Genomic DNA, 23,997 nt, shown 5'->3' on the forward strand with positions numbered 1-23,997 from the left:
TTGACTCAACTGCCAAAAGCATAATTTGTGCCTTTGTTACCTCTAGATTCAGCTATTCCAATGCTGTCTTGACCAACCTCGTACTCTCAAATGCATAAACTATATTTCAGCCAAAGCTCTGCTGTCCATACCCTAATTCACATCAAACCCTGTTTGCACATCAAGGGCCTGGAACAGAGAACTACATTCGGCCCAATAACCGTGACCTGGACTTTAGATCTTCTGTGCTCAGGTTTGGCTGGGGATGTCACTTGATGTATAATGAGTGTTTTCTTTCAGTCCTCCAGTTTAAGAGTAACTGGTCTCCTGTTTAAGACTGAGGTGAAGTGAAGGGCCGAATGGCTTATTTCTGTTCTTAAGTCCTATGTTCCTAGCAAACTAATGACTTCAACAAAATGCCTCTGTTTTCAACATTACTCACGTTCTGCAGTACTAAACAATTGCTTGATCATCCTTTTGTGACATCCGTGGCCATCACCATTCCCTAAACCCCTGTAGCCATACAACCCCATGAGATCCTCATAGTCTTCCAATTTTGTCTTCTTGCAATTTCCATTATCCCTCCATTGATAAGTACTTCCAATACATCAAACCCAAGTTCTGAAATTCCCATCTAAACCTATCTAATTCACTGTTCTGCTTCAAAGCACATTCTAAAATCTACATCATTAACCAAACTTCAAGGATATATGTCCTTGCTTTATGGCTTGTTACTGTTACGGACCAGACCAAACCCCTTCAAAATATATTCAGAAGATAGTCTAGACTTACACGTAACTTTTTTATTTTAAAGTTAAAGGTATGCGTTCCAGATGCAAATGAATTGGTCAAACTACTGGACATTAAGCAAAATGCACTTCATTTTTACACTACCATTAAAATACAGACAAAATAAAAATAAAAGAATTGGCTTAACTGTAGCTCTAATGAAATGCTTAACAAAATAACAGATATATTAACTACTACTAATTAACTGTTCTGATATAATAACATCCCATAAACACACCCTTGACAAAGGCAAAATTTACTGAACTAGATCGCCTCACAGGCAATTCTCCAGTCCAGGAGGAAAATATCAAGAGAAAGTTCTGTGAGAGAGAGAGTAGCAAGGAAAAGCATCAAGATCCCAGCTGCAACTGCAACTGCTACTGCTAAACTAAAACTAAAATTCCTGGTTCTGAGGGGGCTTGACCACACCCATTCATCATAGAATCCCTACAGTGTGGAAACAGGCCCTTTGGCGCAACGAGTCCACACTGACCCTCAGAGCATCCCACCCAGACCCATTCCCCAATAACCCACCTGATCTACAAATCCCTGAACACGGGGAATTTAGCATGGCGAGGAAACCTGCGCACCTGGAGGAAACCCACACAGACACAGGGAGAATGTGCAGACTCCACACAGATAGTCACCCAAGGGTGGAATCGAACTCGGGTCCCTCGCGCTGTGAGGCAGCAGTGCTAACCACTGACCCACTGTGCCGCCCTTAAAACCTAACACTAGCTTTGACGCATACCTGGCCAGTTACCTGGCCCTGGCCCTACCCTAACAGAATGCTTCTATTGTTCCAACCTTAGAAAAAAACACCAAAGGCCTCACAAGCTGTTTACTTTATGGGCTTCAAAAAGCTCATCTCCTGCCTCTTAAAGAAATCAGGACAAAATACACCTCTTAAAGCAATAGCATCATGACATTACCAACTTTTTGTTTGATTAAAAAGCTATGAAACACCTCCAGATGTTTTAGCATGTTATAGGTACTATCTACCATAAACTTTTTTTAAAAATTGTTTTACATATGAATTGTTCTTTATATATAACTCTTTATATATAAACTCTGCCTCTTTCCACCTGTCCTGCTGAATATCTACAGCATCTTCTATTTTGATATCAGATTTTGAGTATTCATAGTACTTTGCTCTTCAAAAGTACTTACACTGACTGGGGATCCTCACAGGACCACTGTGAAGAAGTGACAGGTTTTCTCTTGTGGAACACCTATCTTTATTTATAATGGCTGCATTGCAAAAATGCATGACTGACAAATTAGCACTTAAACTTTCTTTCTGCATTCTTCTTAAGAAATTAAATATAGCCTCATAGTACACCATACGGATGCCTGTTGGTAACAAACCAGCAAAAGATCTGGCTAGCTGATTGGCATATCCTGATAGAATAAACCTTAAGAATTTGATGAGCACTAGCAGTTGCCACTCTGTTTTCTTTTAACATATGACAGGTGACACAACTCGAAGATGAAGAAGACTTGGAGGGACCAGGCTTTGAGGATGATATGGTTAGCGTTGGTTTTGGAAATGGAAATGGAAATGGTGATGAAGAGGAAGAAGAGGACGATGAAGATTCATTGGTTTACTTTGTCCTTGAGGAAAGTACAGGTTATATGGCGCCAACACTGAAAGCCCTCTCCATTCTTCACACTCTCCTGTCTTTTCTCTGCATTATCGGGTATAACTATTTGAAGGTAAGTGCAAAGGACTTGAAAGTAAAGCCAGTCTTCTGTTTGCTTTCTTTCCTTAGCACAAACGCTCATTTTGTAATGCATGCGATCGATAAGTTTGTCGCTTCAAATTCTTCAATGCGATGTTAGCACCTTAACAGCTATTTGAAAAATTTCATGCTCAGATTTCTTCATGTTTCATCATTTAGTCTGTCCAAATCTCAAAACTGTCATCTTATTGGAGCAAATTGGGTTCAATATTTTGGTTGTACATAAAGTGTCAGTATCCTGAAAATGAAACTTTAACATGTTTGGACAAAGAGAGGATATAGGAGAGCATTTGAAAGCATTGAGAAATGATCTGAAATACAGTGTCTGTAACTAAAAGATGGTTGAAAGCAGATTTAGTAGTGACATTCTGAAGGGAATTTTCTGGAAGGAGTAATATCACAAGGCTTCTTTCTAACTTGTTTGTTGGCTGTGCCAGTATTTGTTGCCCATTCCTAATTGCCCAGAGGACAGTTAAGAGTCAACCACATTGTTGTGGGTCTGGAATGTAGGCCCGACCTGGGAAGGATGGCAGTTCCCTTCCCAAAGAGTTTTAGTAAACTGGAGGGATATTTTTATGATAATCAAGAATGGTTGCATAGTTGCCATTAGAGTAATTTTGATTGCAAATTCCAGATTTTTATTGAATTTAGTTGTCATTATCTGTCATAGTGAGGTTCAAACTCTTGTCCCCAACACATTAGCTTTGGGCAGTGGTTAGCATTATATCATTCCCTCACCACCACCCCCCCAACCCATGTCTGTGGGGAAAAAGCAGGGAAGTGGAAGTGCAAATAGTGAGGCACATTTCTGCGAAAGATTTCCATCCTGTATGATTGGATTCCTAAGGGTTCTTAAGTTTCAGGACAATGGATTTACACTCCTGGCCCTTTCTTCAGTCTGTGAAATATTCACAAGTTCCTGTCCTTTCACACCAGTATTTACACACTGGACTTCTGACTCTAAAAGGTGACCCTTGCAACTGGCATTGAAATGGTGCATAAGGTAGAGTCAAGATGGTCCTTCCATTCTGTGCCAGTATTATGTCTTGGTCCAACTGATACCTACAGATTGGGTTTGTTTTAGCTGGGAAGAGGAATGAACACCAAGGCAAGTATGTAGCAGAACTCTTTCACCCTTTGCCTGCTCTAGGTCTGCTAAAAAATAGGAATACAGAGATATGGAGAGCCCACATGATAACTCTAGTTGGAGAGTTGGCTCAGCCTGTAAAGCCTCCTTCCCTGATATCCAGGTCTATGGCCATAACTTTCCAATCAACAGCATAAGTGTGTGGATGGGCAAATTCAGTACTCAGCCTAACTCACTGCCCACAGCTTTGAGAAAGCTTGCCAAATTGTGAGCCAATCAACTTGTTTAAGAACTGACCGACGAGCTTCTCAGCTTATCACAGGCCCTGACAACAGAGTCCCAATTCTCCAAAACCTGCAAAACCAATCAGAGGCTAACAGCCTCTGGGTCCTAAAGAACATCAGTCAAGGTTTAGTCTTCAGGGAATCCTGATGTGAGAGGATAAGTGCATTTTCTTTGCTCCTTGAGGGAGAAGGGTGTTTGAGGCAAGCACCCCAGAAGGCTTTCGATCACCACCCCTAGGTGGGAGTAAATGGAACATTGACTCTTCTCCCCCACCACCACCACACCACTTGCAATCTGGCAGGCGAGACATCATGGAAAACCAGCCATTTTATATTCCTGCCAGGGCCTTAATTGCTGGCAAGTCAAGAAAGTCCCCATTAGGGTTCTTGAGGCACAGTACTAATGTCCCTACCTCTGAGCAAGGAAGCCTTGTTCAGGTCCCACCTGCTCCAGAGATATGTGATAATATCTCAGAGCAGGTTGGTTAGAAAATATCAAGAAGCCCCCAGTGGACCATTTCACCCATCACTTATTTAATGAGATGGCAAGGGGGAGTAAATACCTCTCCAGGGTCAACTTGCCCAATTACTTCTCCTTCCTGCCACCTCCAGGGAGGGTAATAGTCTGCAAGTATAGTCTTACTGATACATACAGCTACATCCATCCACTATGGAACTATGTTAGAGCTGCCACAATATTATGCAGTGACATAAGTGACTCATCCTATAATTTCCAGGAGTCTTTGCACCAGAATATTGCCATATATCATTTATATGCTAAAATATGGTATAAGTTTCCACTACACCAAGGCCCAAAGTTTACTGGGTTCTGATTTCATTGAATATCTTGTCAAGTGTACTGTTAAATGCAGTTGTTCAAAGAAAACAGTTAAAATTAAATATTATGTACAAGTTTTGTATTCCTGTGGCCTGGCTAAGCAAGTTGTTTAGGTTTGTCCTTGCATGTTTAAGCGTTTTAAATATTTGGATGACAAGTTACTACAAGTGCAAGTTGATAACGGAACAGAAAGGGAAAGCCGTTTTGAGTGGGCAGGGCAAGCAATTGCATAACTCATTAGAAAATAACTTGAAGGATTGTGGAATTATTGGCACAGAGATGGTATAAGTTTAAATAGGTGAATTCATTGTCATATCAGTTACAGAAAAATAAATAAAGCAAGGAAAAGGAAGACTGGATTAAGAGAGAAAAGAAAAATTGCATTCTTAACATCCCTAAACAATTGAAATCTGGAGGAATTAGATGTCACACTTGTAATTTTTAAAGTTCAGAGCCAAAGAGATTGACTGACAGTAAGACTAACACTAGATTTTTAAATCTACTTGGACACAGAAGGATAAGTTTTTTTTTCCTGTGGTGAAAGTGCAAGTGCAGCAACTTCATGCAATTCAGTGTATTTCAATGGTGAGACAGACAGCAAGATACCATTTTCACAAATTGAACAATGGAATGGCATACATCAAACAGCAATTTCTGGACTGCACATTTGATTTTGCATCTTCTCTTGCTTGAAGTTCCTGTAGGTTTCATTTTTAATAATAGAGTGGTATTAATCACACTGTCAGTTTGACAGGTATTATGGCCCTTCTTGCCATTTAATGATCCAATCAGCCAAAGATAATTTTGAAACTCAGTTTAAGTCATTAAATTAAAATGCGCTACCTTTTAATTTTTGACCTACTTTAGGTTCCTTTGGTCATCTTCAAACGGGAGAAGGAGCTTGCCAGGAAATTGGAATTTGATGGTTCGTACATTACAGAACAACCTGCAGACGATGATATTAAAGGGCAGTGGGATCGGCTAGTACTGAATACACCGTAAGTGCTGAGCGACAGATAGCTTTGCTGCATGTCAGAACTTAATAACAGCCAAATGTACATCAAATTACAATTGAACAGTTCAGCTCTTTTAAAATTATCTGCTACTTACGTATAAGTTGTGTAAGGATGTATCTGTATGAGCTACTATTCTGAATGGACAGTGTTGGTCATATTCAGTAATCCCAAATGTTCTTTTCGTTTAATATGCGGAAAGCTGTTGCAGCCAGAACAAAACTTTCCAATGTGCATGGCTGATGGTTAAAGCAATTGGTCCAAAAACTGGCTACATACCAATTGCTCTCCTCTTTGCTGTGATGAACAAATGGCCAGTGTAACTTCAGTCTGGTCACATAAACTAACCACGTAAAAATCTGTTGAGAAATCCATGTTGTACCACTTGGACTGAACACCTCATAGATCACAGCTGGAATACAGTGCGAACCCCAGCTAAAACAAGTGATCAGGATCCCATAGATCCTCATGGCATTTTGTAAACTTCAGATATTTGTAACAGCACTTACAGTACATTTAAGACTTCCTATCCAGAAGCAGAGCTTCTGAAACAGTGTTCATGAGGTTTGAACATTGCTAGCTAAGCCAACATTTATTTTCCATCCCTAAATGCTCTTGAGAAGGTGGTGGTAGGTTGACTTCTTGAACTGCTTAGGGTTTAGTTCACCTGTTAGGAAGGGAGTTTGAGGAATGTTGACCCAGCAACGTAAAGGAACATCAGTATAGTTCCAAGTCAGGATGATGTGCAGCTTGGAGGGGAACTCACAGGTAGCGGTGTTCCTGTGCATCTGTTGACCCTGTCCTTCTGGATGGTATAGGTCATGAATTTGGTGTCAAAGGTCAGCAGTGCAGTGATCTATCCTGGTTCTTGCTACACATTAACATTTACAATATAAAAGCAGTTTAAATAGCAATTCTGTAGTACCTCACTCGCTGCTACATATAGTTTCCTTATTTTGTTCACTTTTTCAGGGAACTATGATGCTGCATATCTTACATGGCGGTCAGCTAGGGCCATAGACCTTTGATAAATTCTCACTATTAGAAGTCTTCTATCTTCCTGCACACAAACTTTATATAGAACAGTAGCCTAAGCTTCACCATCAGTCCCTTGTCATCCTTTTTAATAGCCATTCCACATTGTGTCTCATGCATTTGCTAAATATCGGTGTTTTAATAGGATCAAGCCTACCTTCATATTGACATGATTTCCTTTTGTCATCCTTTGCAGGTCATTCCCAAATAACTATTGGGACAAGTTTGTCAAAAGAAAGGTAAGCTTTATACTCTTGAAGAGTAATCACAAACATGCATCAAAATTTACTTGTCTTTTTCACAGATACTAAACACCTGTTTCTCATGTCAGTTTCTCTCCAGAATTAAACAGTTGTAATCAATTTCCATTTTTCCAGTAAGGAACATTAAGTACAATATAACTTGGAGTGATGTTGACCTTCAATAATTGTGAAGGCTGTTTCATATTTAGCCATGTTATGAATATAACAAACAATCGTACATCATTGCAAATAAATCTTGTTTTGGAAAAGAACAGATCTTGAAACTGCAAATGCTTTGATGCTTGAGTGCCACTGGTTTGTTGCCCATCCAGAGTCGCCCTCACTCAGTGGCTTGCACAGCCGTTTCAGAGGGCAGTTAAGAATCAACGATGTTACTGTGGGTCTGGAGTCATATGTAGGGCAGAACAGCTAAGGAGGGCAAATTTCCTTCCCTAAAGAATATTCATAAACAGATAGGCTTTTGTGACAATTGTTTCATGGTCACAATCTTTGAGACCAGCTTTCAATTCCAGACCAATTACTTTACTTTAAATTCTACCAGCTTGTTGTGATGGAATTTGGACCCACATTCCTGTATATTACAAGTTACTAGTCCAGTAACATTACCAGTATGACACCATTTCCTTCTATCTGTCATTTTCTGAATTCCTAGGTACTAGATAAGTATGGTGATATCTATGGCAGAGAGCGTATTGCAGAGCTACTTGGAATGGATATGAGTGCCTTGGATGTGACTGTGCCTCAGGAGAAAAAACCAGCAACTGACAACTCTGTGCTTTCATGGTTAGTTCCAGCCTTTGATTTACAATGAATATCAAGCAAAATCAATTTTTCACTAGCTTCATTGTATCAAGACATCTGTAAAATTGGTCTAATAATGTAATTGTTTGTATGAAATCCAAACTACATACATAGGGCTACATTTATTGGGCAAAGCAGTAGACCTGTTCAGCAGCCATAAAGTCAACAGTACCTCTGTCAGGATTCTTGTCACCTTCAGAATGTAGAATCTGCCTCCAACTGCTGCCAGCCAATTAAAGGGTGGGCAATTCATAAAGTCTGACCAGTGCCACCACGAGCAGCAGCCAAGGCTTAAACTACAGGAGGCCCATTTGAGGAACTACGCTAGAGGCACTGGAAGTGAGTTAAGTGCCATGACCCCAATGAGGCTTGTGGTGGAGAAGGATCAGTATGGAGGTCAGTGGGGGCCTCTTTCCCCATTTCCCTGCATGCACACTTCCACCATCCAAGGCTGCAACAAGGCCCCAGTTCTGCCATTAATTGGCCTGTTTTGGGCCTTTATTGCATTTATGGGTGGAAAGGCCGTTCTCAATCATCCCTGCTCCTTACTCAATTGGTATTTTTGAATAGCCAGGCTCTCCACCCCATACTTCCCACCTAACTCATCTCTCACTCCCAGATTTCCTTGGATAGTGTTGGGGAAGCATTTTGTTATAAAGTGGTGGTTGACCCCTCTTCCCACAACCCCCCCCACCTCTCTGAGAACTAAAACTGGAACACCCAAACAGGAGCATCTCGCCCCATAGTCTGTAAAAGGAGTGTGAAACATGCAACTTCTAGTGGTTAAATAAAACAAAACACTGACACGCCCTTTTTACAATCAACAAGAAACTATTTACCTAACTGGAACAGTGAACAAATCAACTAAATTATTCACAAACCAAATAAACTCCTTATAACTACTAACTATTCCTGAATAAAATAAGATTCTAATAGTATGCTGTTCCAGTAAATACAAGTCCCAATTGTAGAAAATAAAATAAAAGAAAATAGAACTTAGTCTCTCAAAATTACAATCAGGTTATGTGTCTTCCAAAATGTTCTGAACATTCTCCTTCGAATGTTCTGTCAGGAACACCTTCTCCGTCGATTCTTCTTTCAGGAATATTAACTAGTTGTATCATTGGTACCTTTGATTTAGATGGCACTCTCTATAAGACTTAGAGAAGATTGTGAGAGCCAGCAATTTTCTCTTGAGAGCTGTCAACTCTAGCAGATGGCAGTTGACTCTCCCATCTTTGTCCAACTGCCCTCTCCTTTTATACCCTTGAGGACATATCAGTTTTTACAATGGGATTGGTCCAATGTTATCAAAACCATCAGATTTAAATTTAATTGGTTTTTGGTATCTAAGTGCCTAATTCAAATTCATTGGCTAACTTCAAAACGTGTTGTGTGGCCTGCTAAATGTACAGCCTTTTGATGCAAATGTTTCAATTCAAGTGCTCTGTGCGCCTGCAAACCCACAAGCTGCGGCCCACAGACACCCTCTTTGAATCTCTAAGCAAAGAAAAAGCACATCCTCTTTTATAGGGACCATGCACTGCTTTCCCCCTTAACATTGTACAAACACCAAATTCTAACTTCCTGCCTCCCAATCTACAAGCAGTCTACCCAACTTCACAACAATTACATTCCACCCATGCGATCGGATTTTGCCTGCTAAACTGCCAAATCAACCTGTTCTGTATAGCAAAAGCAGATATTACAATGATGAAACATCTACAACGTGTGGTCTTGATGTCGTGCTATGTGTTTCTGTTTTATGAGTGTACTGATCGTTTTGTGAAGATTTAATTAAAAAGACTGTAATATCAAATCCCAAGGTGAAAGCTGTGAATGCTGAAACAAAAGAATGAGAAAATACATTAAAGCTTTACACCTAAAGCATGAACCCATTGTTTTCTTCCAGATAACAGGAGACTTGTGCATTTCCAACATTTCCTTTCTTTTCTTTGATTATAGGATCACATCCTTAGACATCAAATACCAAATATGGAAGTTTGGGGTGATTTTCACTGATAACGTAAGTAGATACACGGCACCTTTTTAATTTGGAAAGTGAAACAGAAAATATTTTGAACTAAAGTCATTTTTGTCCTTGATGAATGTATTGAATGGAAACCAAAATATCAATTAATTGTGCAGGATTTGGGATAGGCATGTAAGGGCTTTATCCATCAGAGCCTGTATATCCTCTGTCTAATTTGTACATGCAGTGGTGAAGAAAGGGGAGGGAAAGTTTTGAAGGGACTACATTTTATTCAATGCTTTTCATTTTGGAAACCTTTACCCTGAAGTTATTTTAGAGTTGCTTTTATTGAAGTAAAATTTGTTCTTACTCTGATTATTTCTGTTTTCATCAGTCTTTCCTATATCTCTGCTGGTACATGGTAATGTCTGCCCTTGGACATTACAACACCTTCTTCTTTGCTGCTCACCTTCTGGACATTGCAATGGGTGTCAAGACCCTTCGCACCATCCTATCTTCTGTAACTCACAATGGAAAGCAGGTGGGGCTTAAAATCTTACATTCTGTAAACTTCAGATTAAACATCTTAAAAGGAGCAGTTTATGTTTTCTGTGTCTTAAGATGTTAAATTCTTCTGGCACAGCCTTACACCCTGTATTTCTTCCATTCTCTGTAGCTGATGATGACTGTGGGCCTGCTGGCTGTTGTTGTGTACCTCTACACAGTAGTGGCTTTCAACTTCTTCCGCAAATTTTACAACAAGAGTGAGGATGAAGATGATCCAGACATGAAGTGTGATGACATGATGACAGTAAGCTTTCTAAAACAATTTTCTTATCCAGGTAGCCTAATAACATCTGATGAGAACAATAATGAAGACATATTACCTGCAAAACAAACCTTCACAAAATGTCAGAACTCTTAGAAATAAGAACATGCTTGTTGAAAGCAGAATGGGATTACTAAAATGCTACATCTGGTCAACGTAAATATAACAAGTTGTTATATTTGTTTATATTGAAAGTTGTCATGTAAGCAATAAAATATTTTAAACACAATAGAATAAAAATTAAAGGCAACAGAGACATGTTTTTTGAAATGTACATCAAGGATTAGTTAGACGATGCATACAACAATTGAGGAAAGCAGGCACACAAGAATTTTTACAGATGATCGTCAAGAAGCAACAACAATTCTTTAAGCATATACTTTAGAGAGAAAAGCTAGAAAGTCTGGTGATGATTGATAAAACTGCGGGCAGCAGATACTTGTTGGGGGATTGGAGGAGAACAAAAGAGGAAATATACTAACAGTTTAAGAAGCAGAGCAGGTACAAAATTTGAGAATAACACAAAGATGTTGGCTGTTATCAAGGAACATAAATGTTGGAGAGTCACAATTGTCGATGTAAAAGGTGGTAGTTGAAGTTGTTTAGGTTCATTTTGCTTCAAAATAGTGTCAAATCATATATAATTTTCTGCCTGGAGACAAACCATTTGATCAAACAGGTCTTTGGTGGTGTTCATACTCCACAGGAGCCTCCTTTCACCTTATTTCATGTCACCCTCTTAAAAAAATCCTTCTATTCCTTTCTCCTTGTACCTATTGAGCTTCACCTTAGCGATGTTATATGCTGTTCAGCTACTTCTTGTGGTTCCAGGTTCTACATTCTTAGCCCTTTCTCAGTAAATAAGTTTTTTTCCTGAATTCCTTAATGGAGTAATTAGTGACTGTCTTCCATTTAGGGTCCCCATTTTCAGCATGTCACAAAATGGAAGCATCTTTTCTAAGTCTATTTTGTCTGTGAGTTTGTCTGAATATCTGTATGACTAAAGCAGTAACATTGTTACTACTGAATGCTAGCTACTAAGAAATGCAAAGGACTGGTAACCATTTTTTTTCCACTCATTTTAAGTAAGAAAGTTGCTGTTTCTTGATGACGGCTCAGCCAACGTCAAGGAAATATTGTGGTCAATACAATATTTTATCACAAATAAAAACAGAACAGGCAGCAGCACCAGTGCATGTGCATGTAGAATTGAAAAGACAAATTAGTGTGTCTGGTCACTGTTCCACTGCTCAGGTCTGTTAGTCAGCTGCATAGTTAATTAGCACAGTAATCTCTCAGTAAAATGTTCAAATAAATATATTGATCATGAGCATAAATGGAGTGAACTCTATTCCAAAAGTAGGTATTGATTTCATTAATCTGGGGCTGCTGTGACATAGTAGTGTCTAAGGCTCAAGGCCCAAGTTCACATCCCACCTGCTCCAATAGGGTCACAATAGATTGATTCATGTCCTTTTTAACTCCCTTATCTTCCAGCTAGACATAAATATTTTTGTCACAGATATATAGCAGCTGAGATTTTCATTTTATAGCCAAATGATTTTTTTTTAAAGTTGCAATCGCCATAATTTGCTTCAGCCCAGGCTGATGTGCTGAAAGTGTCCTCTGTGCCATAACTCAATCAATACTATTCCAGTAGGCATGGGGCTGCCCTAACTTGGGACTAATTGGAAGCTGTCACTCAGATATTTGATGTTAGAAACGAGTGTGAGGCAAAGTTTTATTCTTTACCTGTGTATTAAATTATTCCATTCCCTGATACCAACATTACATATGATACCTTTGTAGTTATAATACTCAGATGACTAAAGTCCTAAATGGCCTGTCCCAAGTTCTGAGACCGAGATCCCTGGTACTAGACCCCATTCTCCTCCATCCCAAGCCAGGGAAAATATCATTCCTGCACCTGCTCTGTGAAGACTCTGTAAAAAATTGTATGTTTGAATTAGATCACCTCTCATTTTTCTAAACTCAATAAATGCCTAGTCTGTTTAATCTTTCTGTCCACTCCAGGAATTGGTTTGATGAAGCTTTGTTGCATCTGGTGATTTTCTGGTAATTTGCTTAGAAGCAGACTGTGTTTCATTTTTGCTCCCATTGAAAGCAGTGGAACCAGAAGTGTTTGAGTAACAAGTATTATTTATTTGTCATCCATGCTTTGTCTGTTACTCAAAAGAGTGTGATTTGCAAGGTACTTTAACAAGTAATGACAGAATCGACAGGTATTGTGATATTTTAATCAATGTGACACAGGCATCATTCCTACAGATCCATTCAAAAGTGGGATAACTTAAAACTTGTCAAAGCTGCACCTCAGTGAAACTGATAGTGTTTCTAAGTTGGAGAGTTCTGTTGTTCTAACCTCCATCCATCTCTCTATTCATCATACAGTGTTACCTCTTCCACATGTACGTCGGTGTACGAGCTGGTGGCGGTATTGGTGATGAGATTGAAGACCCAGCAGGGGATGAGTATGAACTCTACCGCGTTGTCTTTGACATTACCTTCTTCTTCTTTGTCATTGTTATCCTCCTGGCTATCATCCAAGGTATGACCCAAGGCTCACTGTAGGATGAATCACTGGCAAAATGTAGTAGACTGATTCCAAAGTTATCCTCTAGCTCTAGGGAATAGTGTCAATCCTAGCTTCAATCAGTTTTTCAATACTTCTGACCCATTTTCTCCATTGAAACTATCACCTTAAGCTAGTCTCCTCTGTCTCCTCCCACCTCATCTCCAAAAATAAGTCTATGGACTTCTTTGCCATAAAAGTGGAGACTATCTTTGCAGCTGACCTCCCTTTTTCCAGTCCACTAGCCAACCTTCCTTCCACGTTCCCCACAGCTCCAGCCATGAAGTCATGCCTTCCTCTAATTTATCCTCCATTCCCCTTATGCCTTCTCCAAACTCCTGTCTGTGGTAACAGTTTGAGACTAAGCCAGTCTTCTTGCAACCTTTATGTCACATCTGGCCCCAACCAAGATGAGTTTCTGATGTGCTCATGTCATCACCAAGATGTCTGTAACATCATTCAACTTTACTTAACTTTTGGAATGCATACATTCAAAACAAATTAAAAGAATATCTCGTGTAAAGCAAGTGATCAAGTGAATCCTCCCTTCTGTGGGCTGCTCATTGCAGAAGTCACAATACTTGTGTTTCAGTGTGATTTAGGGAGCAAGAACTCCAGATAATTTTGAATTGACAAAGGCCATTTTACTCAGCTTAATAAATGCAGGAAGAAACATTCTCTAGTACCTCAATTGCAACATCCAGTTGTTTCACAAATGTTCCAAGGTTTCACCCAATGTGCACTGGGGGGTAAAAAAAAGCATGCTGTCAACTTTTTCTCTTGCACGCATCATGGCTGATCCAGGAATGCCAAATTTCAAAGGGGGCAATAAAGTATATTGCATGAGAAAAGGACAGTGATTGGTTAATAAGCCAACTCTAATTGTTGTGGAGAATATACCAGGCAACTTTTAAATTTTGGAATTCTTGTGTGTGTCCTGATAAGTGCAAGATGGAAAACTTCAACAGCAATTTGTTTTTAGCAATAATCGTTAACATCTATCAGTAAGTCAGTTTAATCCCTTTCTGAAGATCAGGACTTTATTTGGACTGTGCAGATATTTTCTTATTGAAGAGCACATATACATTGCAAGATACTTCTTGTGCAGCAAAATTTCCATGGAGGTCTGCCGATCTCCTGTCTTCACTACAGCAAATATCCCACTGGAATTGGAATTGTTCATGCTATTCCTCCAATCTTGTGACTAAAGTAGGTAATGAAGCATCTCCACAAAAACTCAATAGAATTTTCTGTGATTTTTTTATTTGCTTCTATGCGCCAGTCTATCAGCCCACTACATTACTCCGTGGTTCCAAATATTAGTCTTCACTTAAAGCTGTGCACAGTCTGGCTCTTATTTTTTTGTTTCCCTGCTTATGAGAAAGTATCCAGTAGACCACTGCAGCAACTGGGAGTGCAGCACTTTGGGAGAGAAGGATATGAAAACCAGCTTGCTTCCCACCACAATATCTACACCAGTTGTGTTACTACTATTTTAGAAATAAAAGCATATAATTGCAGTAAATATCTGATAAATGAAAAGCTGTCTCATTCCAGGGAAAAGAAAAATAGGTTTTTGGTGAAGTATTTATATATGAATACTAAATAGAGCTTTGTACTTGTGAAGGAATGACAGTTTGATATTGTTTTCTTCCTCAGGTTTGATTATTGACGCTTTTGGTGAGCTGAGAGATCAGCAGGAGCAAGTGAAAGAGGACATGGAGGTAGGAATAGTACAGAACAGCTTTTTTCTAGCCATCTGTATATTAAAGAAACCATAATAACTTACAAGAAATAGGAGAGGCAGCAGACAGACAGGAATGAGAAATAGGATGGCAGCCCAGTAGCGAAGTTTATTATTTGTGGAGTTCTTTAGAAGTGCTATTCACAATCACTTCCTATTTGCAGAGTAGTTGGGGGGGTGGGGGGAGGGGTGTAGGAGAAATGCCTTTTCTTCCAAAGGGAAACTTTCTATTAAAGAACAGAGAAAATGTTTACCAAATGACCACCTGTCATTAGCTAATGCAGAGCCTGAAAATTGACACATGACATGTTAATCAAAGATTTGTCTTGCCACCTTTGTCTTTGTCCTGATGTTTGTAAGACAATAAGCTTTGGAAACACTGCAAATAACAGTAAATTAGTGCTTCAGGTCCAGCCGTGCGACAGAGAGTAACGATTTCCCTGTAATGACGCCCGATTCACAATTCTAGCCTTACACTCTGATGTTAAATTGAAAACTAATTCCAAAGATTCACAAAAGCTTGGAAGAAAACAGCCCACACAAGATGATGAGTTGTAGTGGGGATAAAAAGCGCAGGAAACAATGAGGTCAGATGTTTTTATTGAGTTGACATTTCTTTTAAAATTTGGTTGCAAGCAGTCAAAATGAAAATGCAATTTTTTTTCCTGGGCTCTTATTGATTATCTGCATCAGACAGATTGTAATGAGCAGCTTGCTGGAACCCAGGAACAGGACACTATAAGGTGCTGCAAGCAAAAGCAGTGAAATGTCCTCAATCCAGAAAATGCAACTTTGCTACAGCAAAGAACAAACAAAACTAAACACTGAAGGTATATGAAGGTAAAGTCCTACACTGTTACCCAGTTTAATGGACCAGTCTTCAGCCCAGCCTTCCACACAGTGTAATTTACTAGAAATAGTACAGAAGATGCACGGTGGCTCTGTGGTTAGCACTGCTGCCTCACAGCACCAGGGACCCGGGCTCTATTCCACCCTCGGGCGACTGCCTGTTTGGAGTTTGCACATTCTTCCCGTGTCTGCATGTGTTTCCTCCGGGTGCTCCGGTTCCCTCCCACAGTCCAAAGATATGCAGGATTGGCCATGTAGTGTTCAGGGATGTGTAGCTTAGGTGGGTTATAAGGGGATGGGACTGGGTGGGATGCTCCAAGGGTCAGTGTGGACTTGTTGGGCCGAAGGGCCTGTTTCCACACAGTAGGGATTCTATGTCTATGCTGTAATGTTATCTCTTGGTCATTGAATTAGGTTCTATATCTTCCCACCTATTCCAGACAGGACCCTTAGCCCATTACAGCTTTACTCATGCATTAGAATCCATGCTTCTGACAGAGGCATAGAGTAATACAACATGGAAACAGGCCCTTCGGCCCACACTGGTCCATGGTGCCCACTCAGCTAGTTCCAATTGTCTGCATTTGGTCCTTATCCCTCGAAATCCTTCCCATCCATGTACCTATCCAAATGTTTTTTAAATGTTGCTTTTTTGAATGTTGCACTTTCTCTAGCAGCCCATTCTATTTACACACCATGCTCTGCGTGAAGAAGTTGCCCTTCAGGTCCTTTTAAATCTTTCCCCTCTCACTGTAAACCTATGCCCTCTAGTTTTTAATTCCCTATCCCTGGTCAGCTCTCATTCTCCTAAAGGAATAAAGTCCTATCCTGGCCAACCTGTCCCTGTAACTCAGGCCTACTAGTGCTGGCAACATCCTCGCAAATCTTCTTTGCGCACTTTCAGTTTAGCTATTTCTTTCCTATAGCAGGATGACCAAAATTTCACACAATACTCCAAGTGCGGCCTCACCAACAACTTACTTACAACTGTAACGTAACATCCCAACTCCTATACTCAATGCCTTGACCGATTAAAGGCCAGCATGTTAAATGCCTTCTTCACTACCCTGTCCACTTTCAACAAACTATGTACTTGTACTCCTAGGTCCCACTGTTCCACAACACGCCTCAGGACCTTACCATTTACTGTATAAGCCCTACCTTGGTTTGACTTTCCAAAGTGCAACACCTCATACTTATCTGTATTGAATTGCATTTGCCAATCTTCAGCCCACTTCCACACCTAATAAAGATCCCTCTGTAATTTTTGATAACCTTCCTCACTATCAACAATACCTCCTAATTTTGTATCATCCGCAAACTTACTAATCATGCTTTTTACGTTCACATCCAGATCATTTATTTAAATAACAAATAACAAAGGTCCCTGCAGTGACCCCTGTGGCACACCGCTAGTCACAGGTCTCCAGTCAAAGGAACAACCTTCAACCATCACCCTCTGCTTCCTACTATCGAACCAATTTTTAATCCAATTGATCTCTTCCTATCATTTCCCAAAAGGAATAATCTGTGCTGCTGAATGAATTGGTCTTCTTTGAAATATGTAACCTCATCTTTGTTCAAAAAAAAGCTCATTCTTTCAATGGGATGATTTTTCATAGTTTTGGAGACCTTGTGGCATAATGGGTTACGTCCCTGCCTCTGAGCCAGAAGCTCCAGGCTTCAGTCCCACTTCAAGAGTCAGTGGCCAAGAAGGTGCATTCCTAGCTCAGCCAAATGGTTTGGTAATCAACCTGAAAACCTTTCCAATGAGAGAGGGAGTGTGTACCTGTCAGCCATGCTTGATGCAAAATCACACCCTTTCAAGCAGTAGTCTCTTACAATCTGTTCCAGGGGAAAGAAAAATCTAGCCAAAAAAAAAATTTACCTCATCTACCAAAAGAACCAAGGCAGGAAATATCCACAATCGGCTGTCTCAAGATTCTTAGTAAAGGGATAACAAGGTGTGGAGCTGGATGAACACAGCAGGCCAAGCAGCATCAGAGGAGCAGGAAGGCTGACGTTTCGGGCCTAGACCCTTCTTCAGAAATGGAGGGAGGAGGGTAACTTCTTCAGGATAGGCATCCTTAGAAGAGGCTTCGCAGTGGGGTTAAAATTGTATCAGAGATAGTAGGAACTGCAGATGCTGGAGAATCTGAGAATCTAGGCCCGAAACATCAGCCTTCCTGCTCCTCTGATGCTGCTTGGCCTGCTGTGTTCATCCAGCTCTACACCTTGTTATCCCAGCTTCTCCAGCATCTGCAGTTCCTACTATCTCTGATTCAAGATTCTTAGTGTTCCTTAGCTTCTTTAATGGAATGGGAAGTAATTCTGCCTGTGTAAAGCCATGCTAGTTGGAAGCATGAATTGGGGATATGGTGTTAAGTTTATAAAAATATAGCCCTGGTTTTCCTGCCACTGGCGAAACTTTGCACCAACAGAGGAATCTTGCAAAATTATTCCTGTGCTGTCTGAGCCTGTAACCATTCCTTTATCCATTCATTTTCAACCTCACATTAATCTCAACCATTAGAACCTATGAAATGAATTTCTGTGATCCAGTATTTTAAGCACTCTGAGTGTGATTGTTCTGTGTTAATGACATATATCTGGTGTGCCATATTGCTCTTTTGTTAATCACTTATTTGCCTCCGTTTGATTTAACAGACCAAATGCTTCATTTGTGGAATTGGCAGTGACTACTTTGACACAACGCCACACGGGTTTGAAACACACACTTTGGAGGAGCACAATTTAGCAAATTATATGTAAGAAGTCAGCTTTGCAAATATCTATGGTCCGCATGAGATATAATGTTAAAAATAATTTCATGCACTATGCCATAAAATCAGATAAACAGTTAAAGATTATTTATCTCAAGTCTCTGTTGTTTATTCTGGTCTCAATTATCTGTCCTCTTTCATTTGCTGATTGCATTCCCAACTTCTTTCATTTTGTGTTCCTTCAATTACCTGTTTGTAAAAATTATCATGGGTTTGGATTTTAGCCTCTGTCCCCCTCCGTCACTGGATGTGTTTCCTCTGATGGAGCAGGATAGCCCAATCAGTTTTAAACTTACTGAGACCATTAAAGGGGCCAATTATTGCCCAGTTTCTGGCTTCACTGTCTTTACTGCCACAACACACTGAGCAATGGAAGGAAGGCAAGAGTAGGAAGGATGATTTTATATTTCCCCAAAGTTGGTGAAATGGCAGGAAAGAAGGAAGTATCACTCAGGCAACCCCTGTGCCTCTCCACCTCATCACACCATTCCCTCAAGTTCCTTATGCCTCTCTTTTTGAAAAGCCCTGACTTAGCTATATCCAGGATCCTTGTTATCATCTTCATGGAGATGCTTGAGGTCCCAGCGAAGCCCAGCAGTGAGTCTGACACTGCAAGAGCAGCCGATCCGTCAGATTTTCTGGCAGATGTCACAAGTGGGGCTCTCTTTCACTGAATGGCAAAGGTCCACCCCACGTCTTGTAAGGCAGCAGGGAGTGTAACATCAATCCAGAGCAGCTTCCTCTTAAAGTCATTCGGCTTACAAGTAGTACACCATCCCATAACATTCAGCCCATAATCTCTATCCCAGTTATGTCTCCAGCAGTACATTCCAAAGTCTCGCAAGCTTCCAAGTAAACAAAGTTCTCCTGTTTAATATTCTTGCCTCTATCACCTTTTAGACCCCTCAAGCAGAGGAAAGAGTGAATAATCAATTACTATCACCTTTAAAAGGCACAGAGCCTAGCTGTAAAGGTGATGTGTACCCAAGGTACTGCCCTTCTGCCCTTTCAGTAGCTGTTACCCCAACTCAGAGTTTTCTCCCTCAGTTATATGGCAATATGTGTATTCAGCCTGTTTGTTACAGTCTGACGTATCTTCTGATAACTTGTCCTGCTTGAATCTCTTTTTCAGGTTCTTCCTAATGTACCTGATTAACAAAGATGAAACAGAGCACACAGGTCAGGTAAGTGACTTTCCTTGTCTTGACTGTATGAACTACTTATACCAGGATGAGTTTGGTCTCTTTACCAAAAACATTTTGAAATTTCTTCATTGACTCAGGAGGTTCATCTTCTTGAGTTCTACGTCTGGAGACAGGCCTGACCCACAGCACAGCAACCTCCATCCCTGGGGAGAGCAGAGAGGCAGGTCCTGAATCCATCCCAGCTGGACTGGAGGTTGAACCCCACACTGTTGTCATTAATCTGACCCAGACCAGCCATCTAGCCATTTGTAGCCCCAAGGAATCAGAGTTGCTATGGCAACATACACTTTTCCGTCACATTGTTGTCCGGAACCGTAGATAAGTTGATGCTAGAGGCTGCAAATTTCTCTCCATCACATGGCTGACCAGGAACTCTCTGATACTGTTCCCTCTGAAATTGCCTCACATGTCAATCAGTCCAAGGGCAATTGGGGATGTGTGACAAATGTTGACCTTGTCAGTCACTCCCACAACCCATGAAAGAATATTTTTAATTTTTTTTTCCCATCTTCACCTCTGTTTACCTAATTTCACCTTAAATATGTCATTATTTGCCTTATATACTTCCTTTAGCATCAGATTCCACATTCTCACATTTCTCTGGATTTCTCTTTCACCCACTTATCCCATAGTTTAAAGCAAAGAATGTAAATAATATCAAAGTGAGAACTCAGTTCTTAAACAAAAAGGAATTAACAGTTACTTTGAAATAATAATCTTGGAATTAAGAGTAGGTGTTCCGATTGAAATTCCATTCTCATTGTGAAAAGTGGGCTGTTTTGATTACTAGGTTGTGAACAAAGCTTCCTACTTAGTTGAACTCAGAAACACAATGCTGAGCTGTCACATTTGCAGATGAAACTAAAGCTGGAAGAACAGTGTGTTCAAAAGAAGGCATATTAGTAATTAGAGATAGTAAGAACTGCAGATGCTGGCGTCCGAGATAACACAGTGTGGAGCTAGAGGAGCACTGCAGGCCGGGCAGCATCAGAGGAGCAGGAAAGTTGACGTTTCGGATCGGGACCCTTCTTCAGAAATGGGATTAGTAATTAGAGTGTTGGATGGAACAGGCAGGAAAGTGGTGCCAACACTCAATAGACAAGAAGTAAAAGCACACAAAAAAAAGTTGTAAGCCATCCAATACTTCACATATTCAGTCAATGTTCTAGTTAAACTACAAAGAAAAAACGAAAGGATTTAGAGGATAATTTACCCATACTACTAAATGCTTCAATCAGACCATATCTTGTGCTTTTTGTCTAGTTTTGTTTGCCAAAACAAAAGAAAGGCAGTCAAACACTGGAGGTAATTCAAAGAACCACAATTAGGTGCTCCATCTAAGCTGCATGAGGACATGGCCATGCAGCTATCTGGAACATTGTTTGGAATTAATGGGCCACATACGACCAGCGGTCCTTTTGAGATACATTTGTATACAACCAGGTAGGAGTTTGAAAGGGATCTGGCAGCAGAATAAAATAAGCTGCACACAACAAAGAAAACTGTTACCTTTCACTGAGAAAGTGCACTGGAAATCGAACCTCGCTATTCCCAGCATCATCGTAAAAGTTCCCTAATTTACCTGTCGTTTAGACAGAATGACAAAAAGCATGGAATGGGTTTCTAGACTTGACAAGCATCACTGTCTATTCAAATAAATAGATTCTAACTACAGATGAATAATTATGAACTGCCAATATGTAACTCTACTAATTAAAACTGTTTCAATTACAAACACCCCTCCCGACACACACTTGAACAAAAGCAGCTCTTTGCCCTCCAGAGGTCTGATGGCTTCTGAACCAAACATTCACACCACCATCAAACACAGAGAACGCTAGAGAAACTAAGCAGGTTCTGGCAACATCTGGGCAGACCCAAACAGAGTTTGTATTTTGAGTCTAGTATGACACTTCTTCAGAACATCAGTAGTACCTTGTTGAAAATTTGAGCTATCAGTGAGCGTAATGTATGTTCCTAGCCATAAAATAAATCTGTGCCAATTCCTGATCCTCTATGGCCAACCAACAGGATTGGTTCCCCACTTGCCTCTTAGCTTGCCTGCATCAGCTGGAATCCACTTATTGATTGGAGTATATAGGGAAACAAGTTAGTCCAAAAATGTAAGTAGTTGTTTGATTAATGCAGCTCAGATATGACCGTGAATGTGGACCATTTACATCAGGAGGGTAGTGGCTTCATCTTCCTACCTCCCACCCATTTGTAATGATCACACAAAGATCTCTTCACGTATCTTGAGAGTAAGCAGAAAACTAATGTAGCCTTGTATCTTGCAGGAATCCTACGTTTGGAAAATGTACCAGGAACGATGCTGGGATTTCTTTCCTGCTGGTGACTGTTTCCGGAAGCAATATGAAGATCAGCTAGGATAAAGGCGTCTGTAGAACACAATGACTGTCAGAATATTGCACTTGTAATGACCTTTGAATTTTACCTGGTTCCTTGCTAAAGTTTGTGAATTGTGTGTCACTGCTTTTTGCTGTGAGACAAATGTTTGTAAAAAAAAAGATAAATACCTAAAGTGAATTTTATTATATACACAGTTTTTTTTTAAACAAAGTACCTGGACCGGTCTTGATTGCATATGAAAACTGGACATTGCTGCTTTTGCACACTCGAACCAGTTAATGAGCCTTGATATAGATTTGTACTTTAGTATACTAATGAAAAGCCTGGATAAATATTTTGTCTAAGATTTTTGTGAATGGGAAAAAAGGTTGAAAATAAGTGCCTTAGTCCTATCCTGTAATAAGTTATATTGAACGAAGGCCTTTTTATCTTTTCTGTTCTGCTAGTAAGGAGTTAACCCATTTCTGCAAATTTTAGTAGCCTAGTCAGAGCCATAATAGCTGCATCCAACTTTCAACACTTCAGTACTGACCACTGCAATCGCTATTAAATTTCAAACAGTTGTTTTGTGCTTGCAATATTATTAATCATAATGATTTTTGGTGGAGTTCCCAAAACCTAATTACTGTCATCAAAAGACGTGCTAACTAGGGCAGGAAATATTTTCTGAAAAGTAGTAGGAATAATAAGATATCTTAAACTCCTCTACCTAAAAGTTCCTGTCTGGACATGTTTTCCATCACATCCTAAGCACTTGTTTATAACGGTTAGCAAAAACAGTCACAAATACCAAAACTGATAGTAAAAGTTCACCCTCATGAAGGCTCGAATATATTTTTTAATACATTTTGAAAATGTATGCTCCAAGTTTAAGTATTACATTGGATTCCTGGAAAAAGAAAAGGTTGAAATGATTATTATAACCAATTTACCCTGTGAAGGTATCTTTAATCAAGTGTTTATTTAATTTGCTATTTGTGTTTGCTCATCTTTTCTCAGTTTATGTTCTGCTTAATGTTAGTTGTTGTCACAGTTTCATCTTGTATATGAGAAGGGTATAAGAGTTCTTGAGCAGCCTGCTAACAAGTAATCATACCATGCATTCTGAATCTGGGATAGGTACAGTTAATGCTTTCTTGGTACACCTTTCAAAAGCAGCTGCAAAGGTTCCTTTTTCCTGATTGCTTCAGAAGGAATGATAACTATAGCACTTAAAAACCCAGCTCTGATTTCCAATTTTCATTCAAACTGACTTTTCTCCAAGGATCAGAATACAGACTTTTTACCCCAAGTGATGTGTTTACTTCGAATTAAACATTTGTGAATCCCTTGACTGTTCCTCTCTAAACATTAAAGCTGTTCAGGAACAGCACATGAGGACATTCCTCAAACAACCTATTCAAGTAAACCCAATTTAAAGTTTATTTTTGTTAAAAAGGAAAGCATTTATATGCTGAAAATGATGAATTATAGAAAAGCTCATGCAAACTGACTGATATTAATGCACTTCACAAATAAGGCTAAACTATCCATCTGTGGCCTTTCCTGTACATTATCCATGTTCAGTCCTTCAGGTTATGTTGGAGAAACGTGAAAATAGTGTAGGTTGAATTAATGTGAATGCACCTACGTTGGCAAATAAAAACCAACTTGCTTAAATGTCTCCACTCCTCATTCGTTAAAACCTTAGCCCTGAGGAAACCAACTCAGTTCCCATCCAGACATGTGCAAATAAAACTAAGATAACAAGGCGTAGAGCTGTATGAACACAGCAGGCCAAGCAGCATCAGAGGAGCAGGAAAGCTGATGTTTTGGGTCTAA

At 39.9% G+C, this 23,997-nt stretch overlaps 1 protein-coding gene across 1 annotated transcript in view; it reads left to right on the top strand.

Moving 5' to 3' along the window:
* LOC109927309 (ryanodine receptor 1-like) overlaps window positions 1–23,835 on the top strand; it is a 380,829-nt gene extending 356,994 nt beyond the window's left edge. The window contains exons 92-103 of the mRNA XM_048618232.1: window positions 2,242–2,484; window positions 5,587–5,717; window positions 6,964–7,006; window positions 7,683–7,813; window positions 9,797–9,857; window positions 10,198–10,344; window positions 10,480–10,614; window positions 13,045–13,201; window positions 14,885–14,949; window positions 18,486–18,586; window positions 19,734–19,785; window positions 22,104–23,835. Coding sequence (XP_048474189.1) covers window positions 2,242–2,484; window positions 5,587–5,717; window positions 6,964–7,006; window positions 7,683–7,813; window positions 9,797–9,857; window positions 10,198–10,344; window positions 10,480–10,614; window positions 13,045–13,201; window positions 14,885–14,949; window positions 18,486–18,586; window positions 19,734–19,785; window positions 22,104–22,199 — 1,362 coding nt within the window. The 3' untranslated portion in view covers window positions 22,200–23,835. The remainder of the gene's footprint in view (window positions 1–2,241; window positions 2,485–5,586; window positions 5,718–6,963; window positions 7,007–7,682; window positions 7,814–9,796; window positions 9,858–10,197; window positions 10,345–10,479; window positions 10,615–13,044; window positions 13,202–14,884; window positions 14,950–18,485; window positions 18,587–19,733; window positions 19,786–22,103) is intronic.
* The last annotated feature ends 162 nt before the right edge of the window (window positions 23,836–23,997 follow it).

This window comes from Rhincodon typus, chromosome 39 (genome assembly GCF_021869965.1).
Source record: "Rhincodon typus isolate 14 chromosome 39, sRhiTyp1.1, whole genome shotgun sequence".
Lineage (NCBI taxonomy): Eukaryota > Metazoa > Chordata > Chondrichthyes > Orectolobiformes > Rhincodontidae > Rhincodon > Rhincodon typus.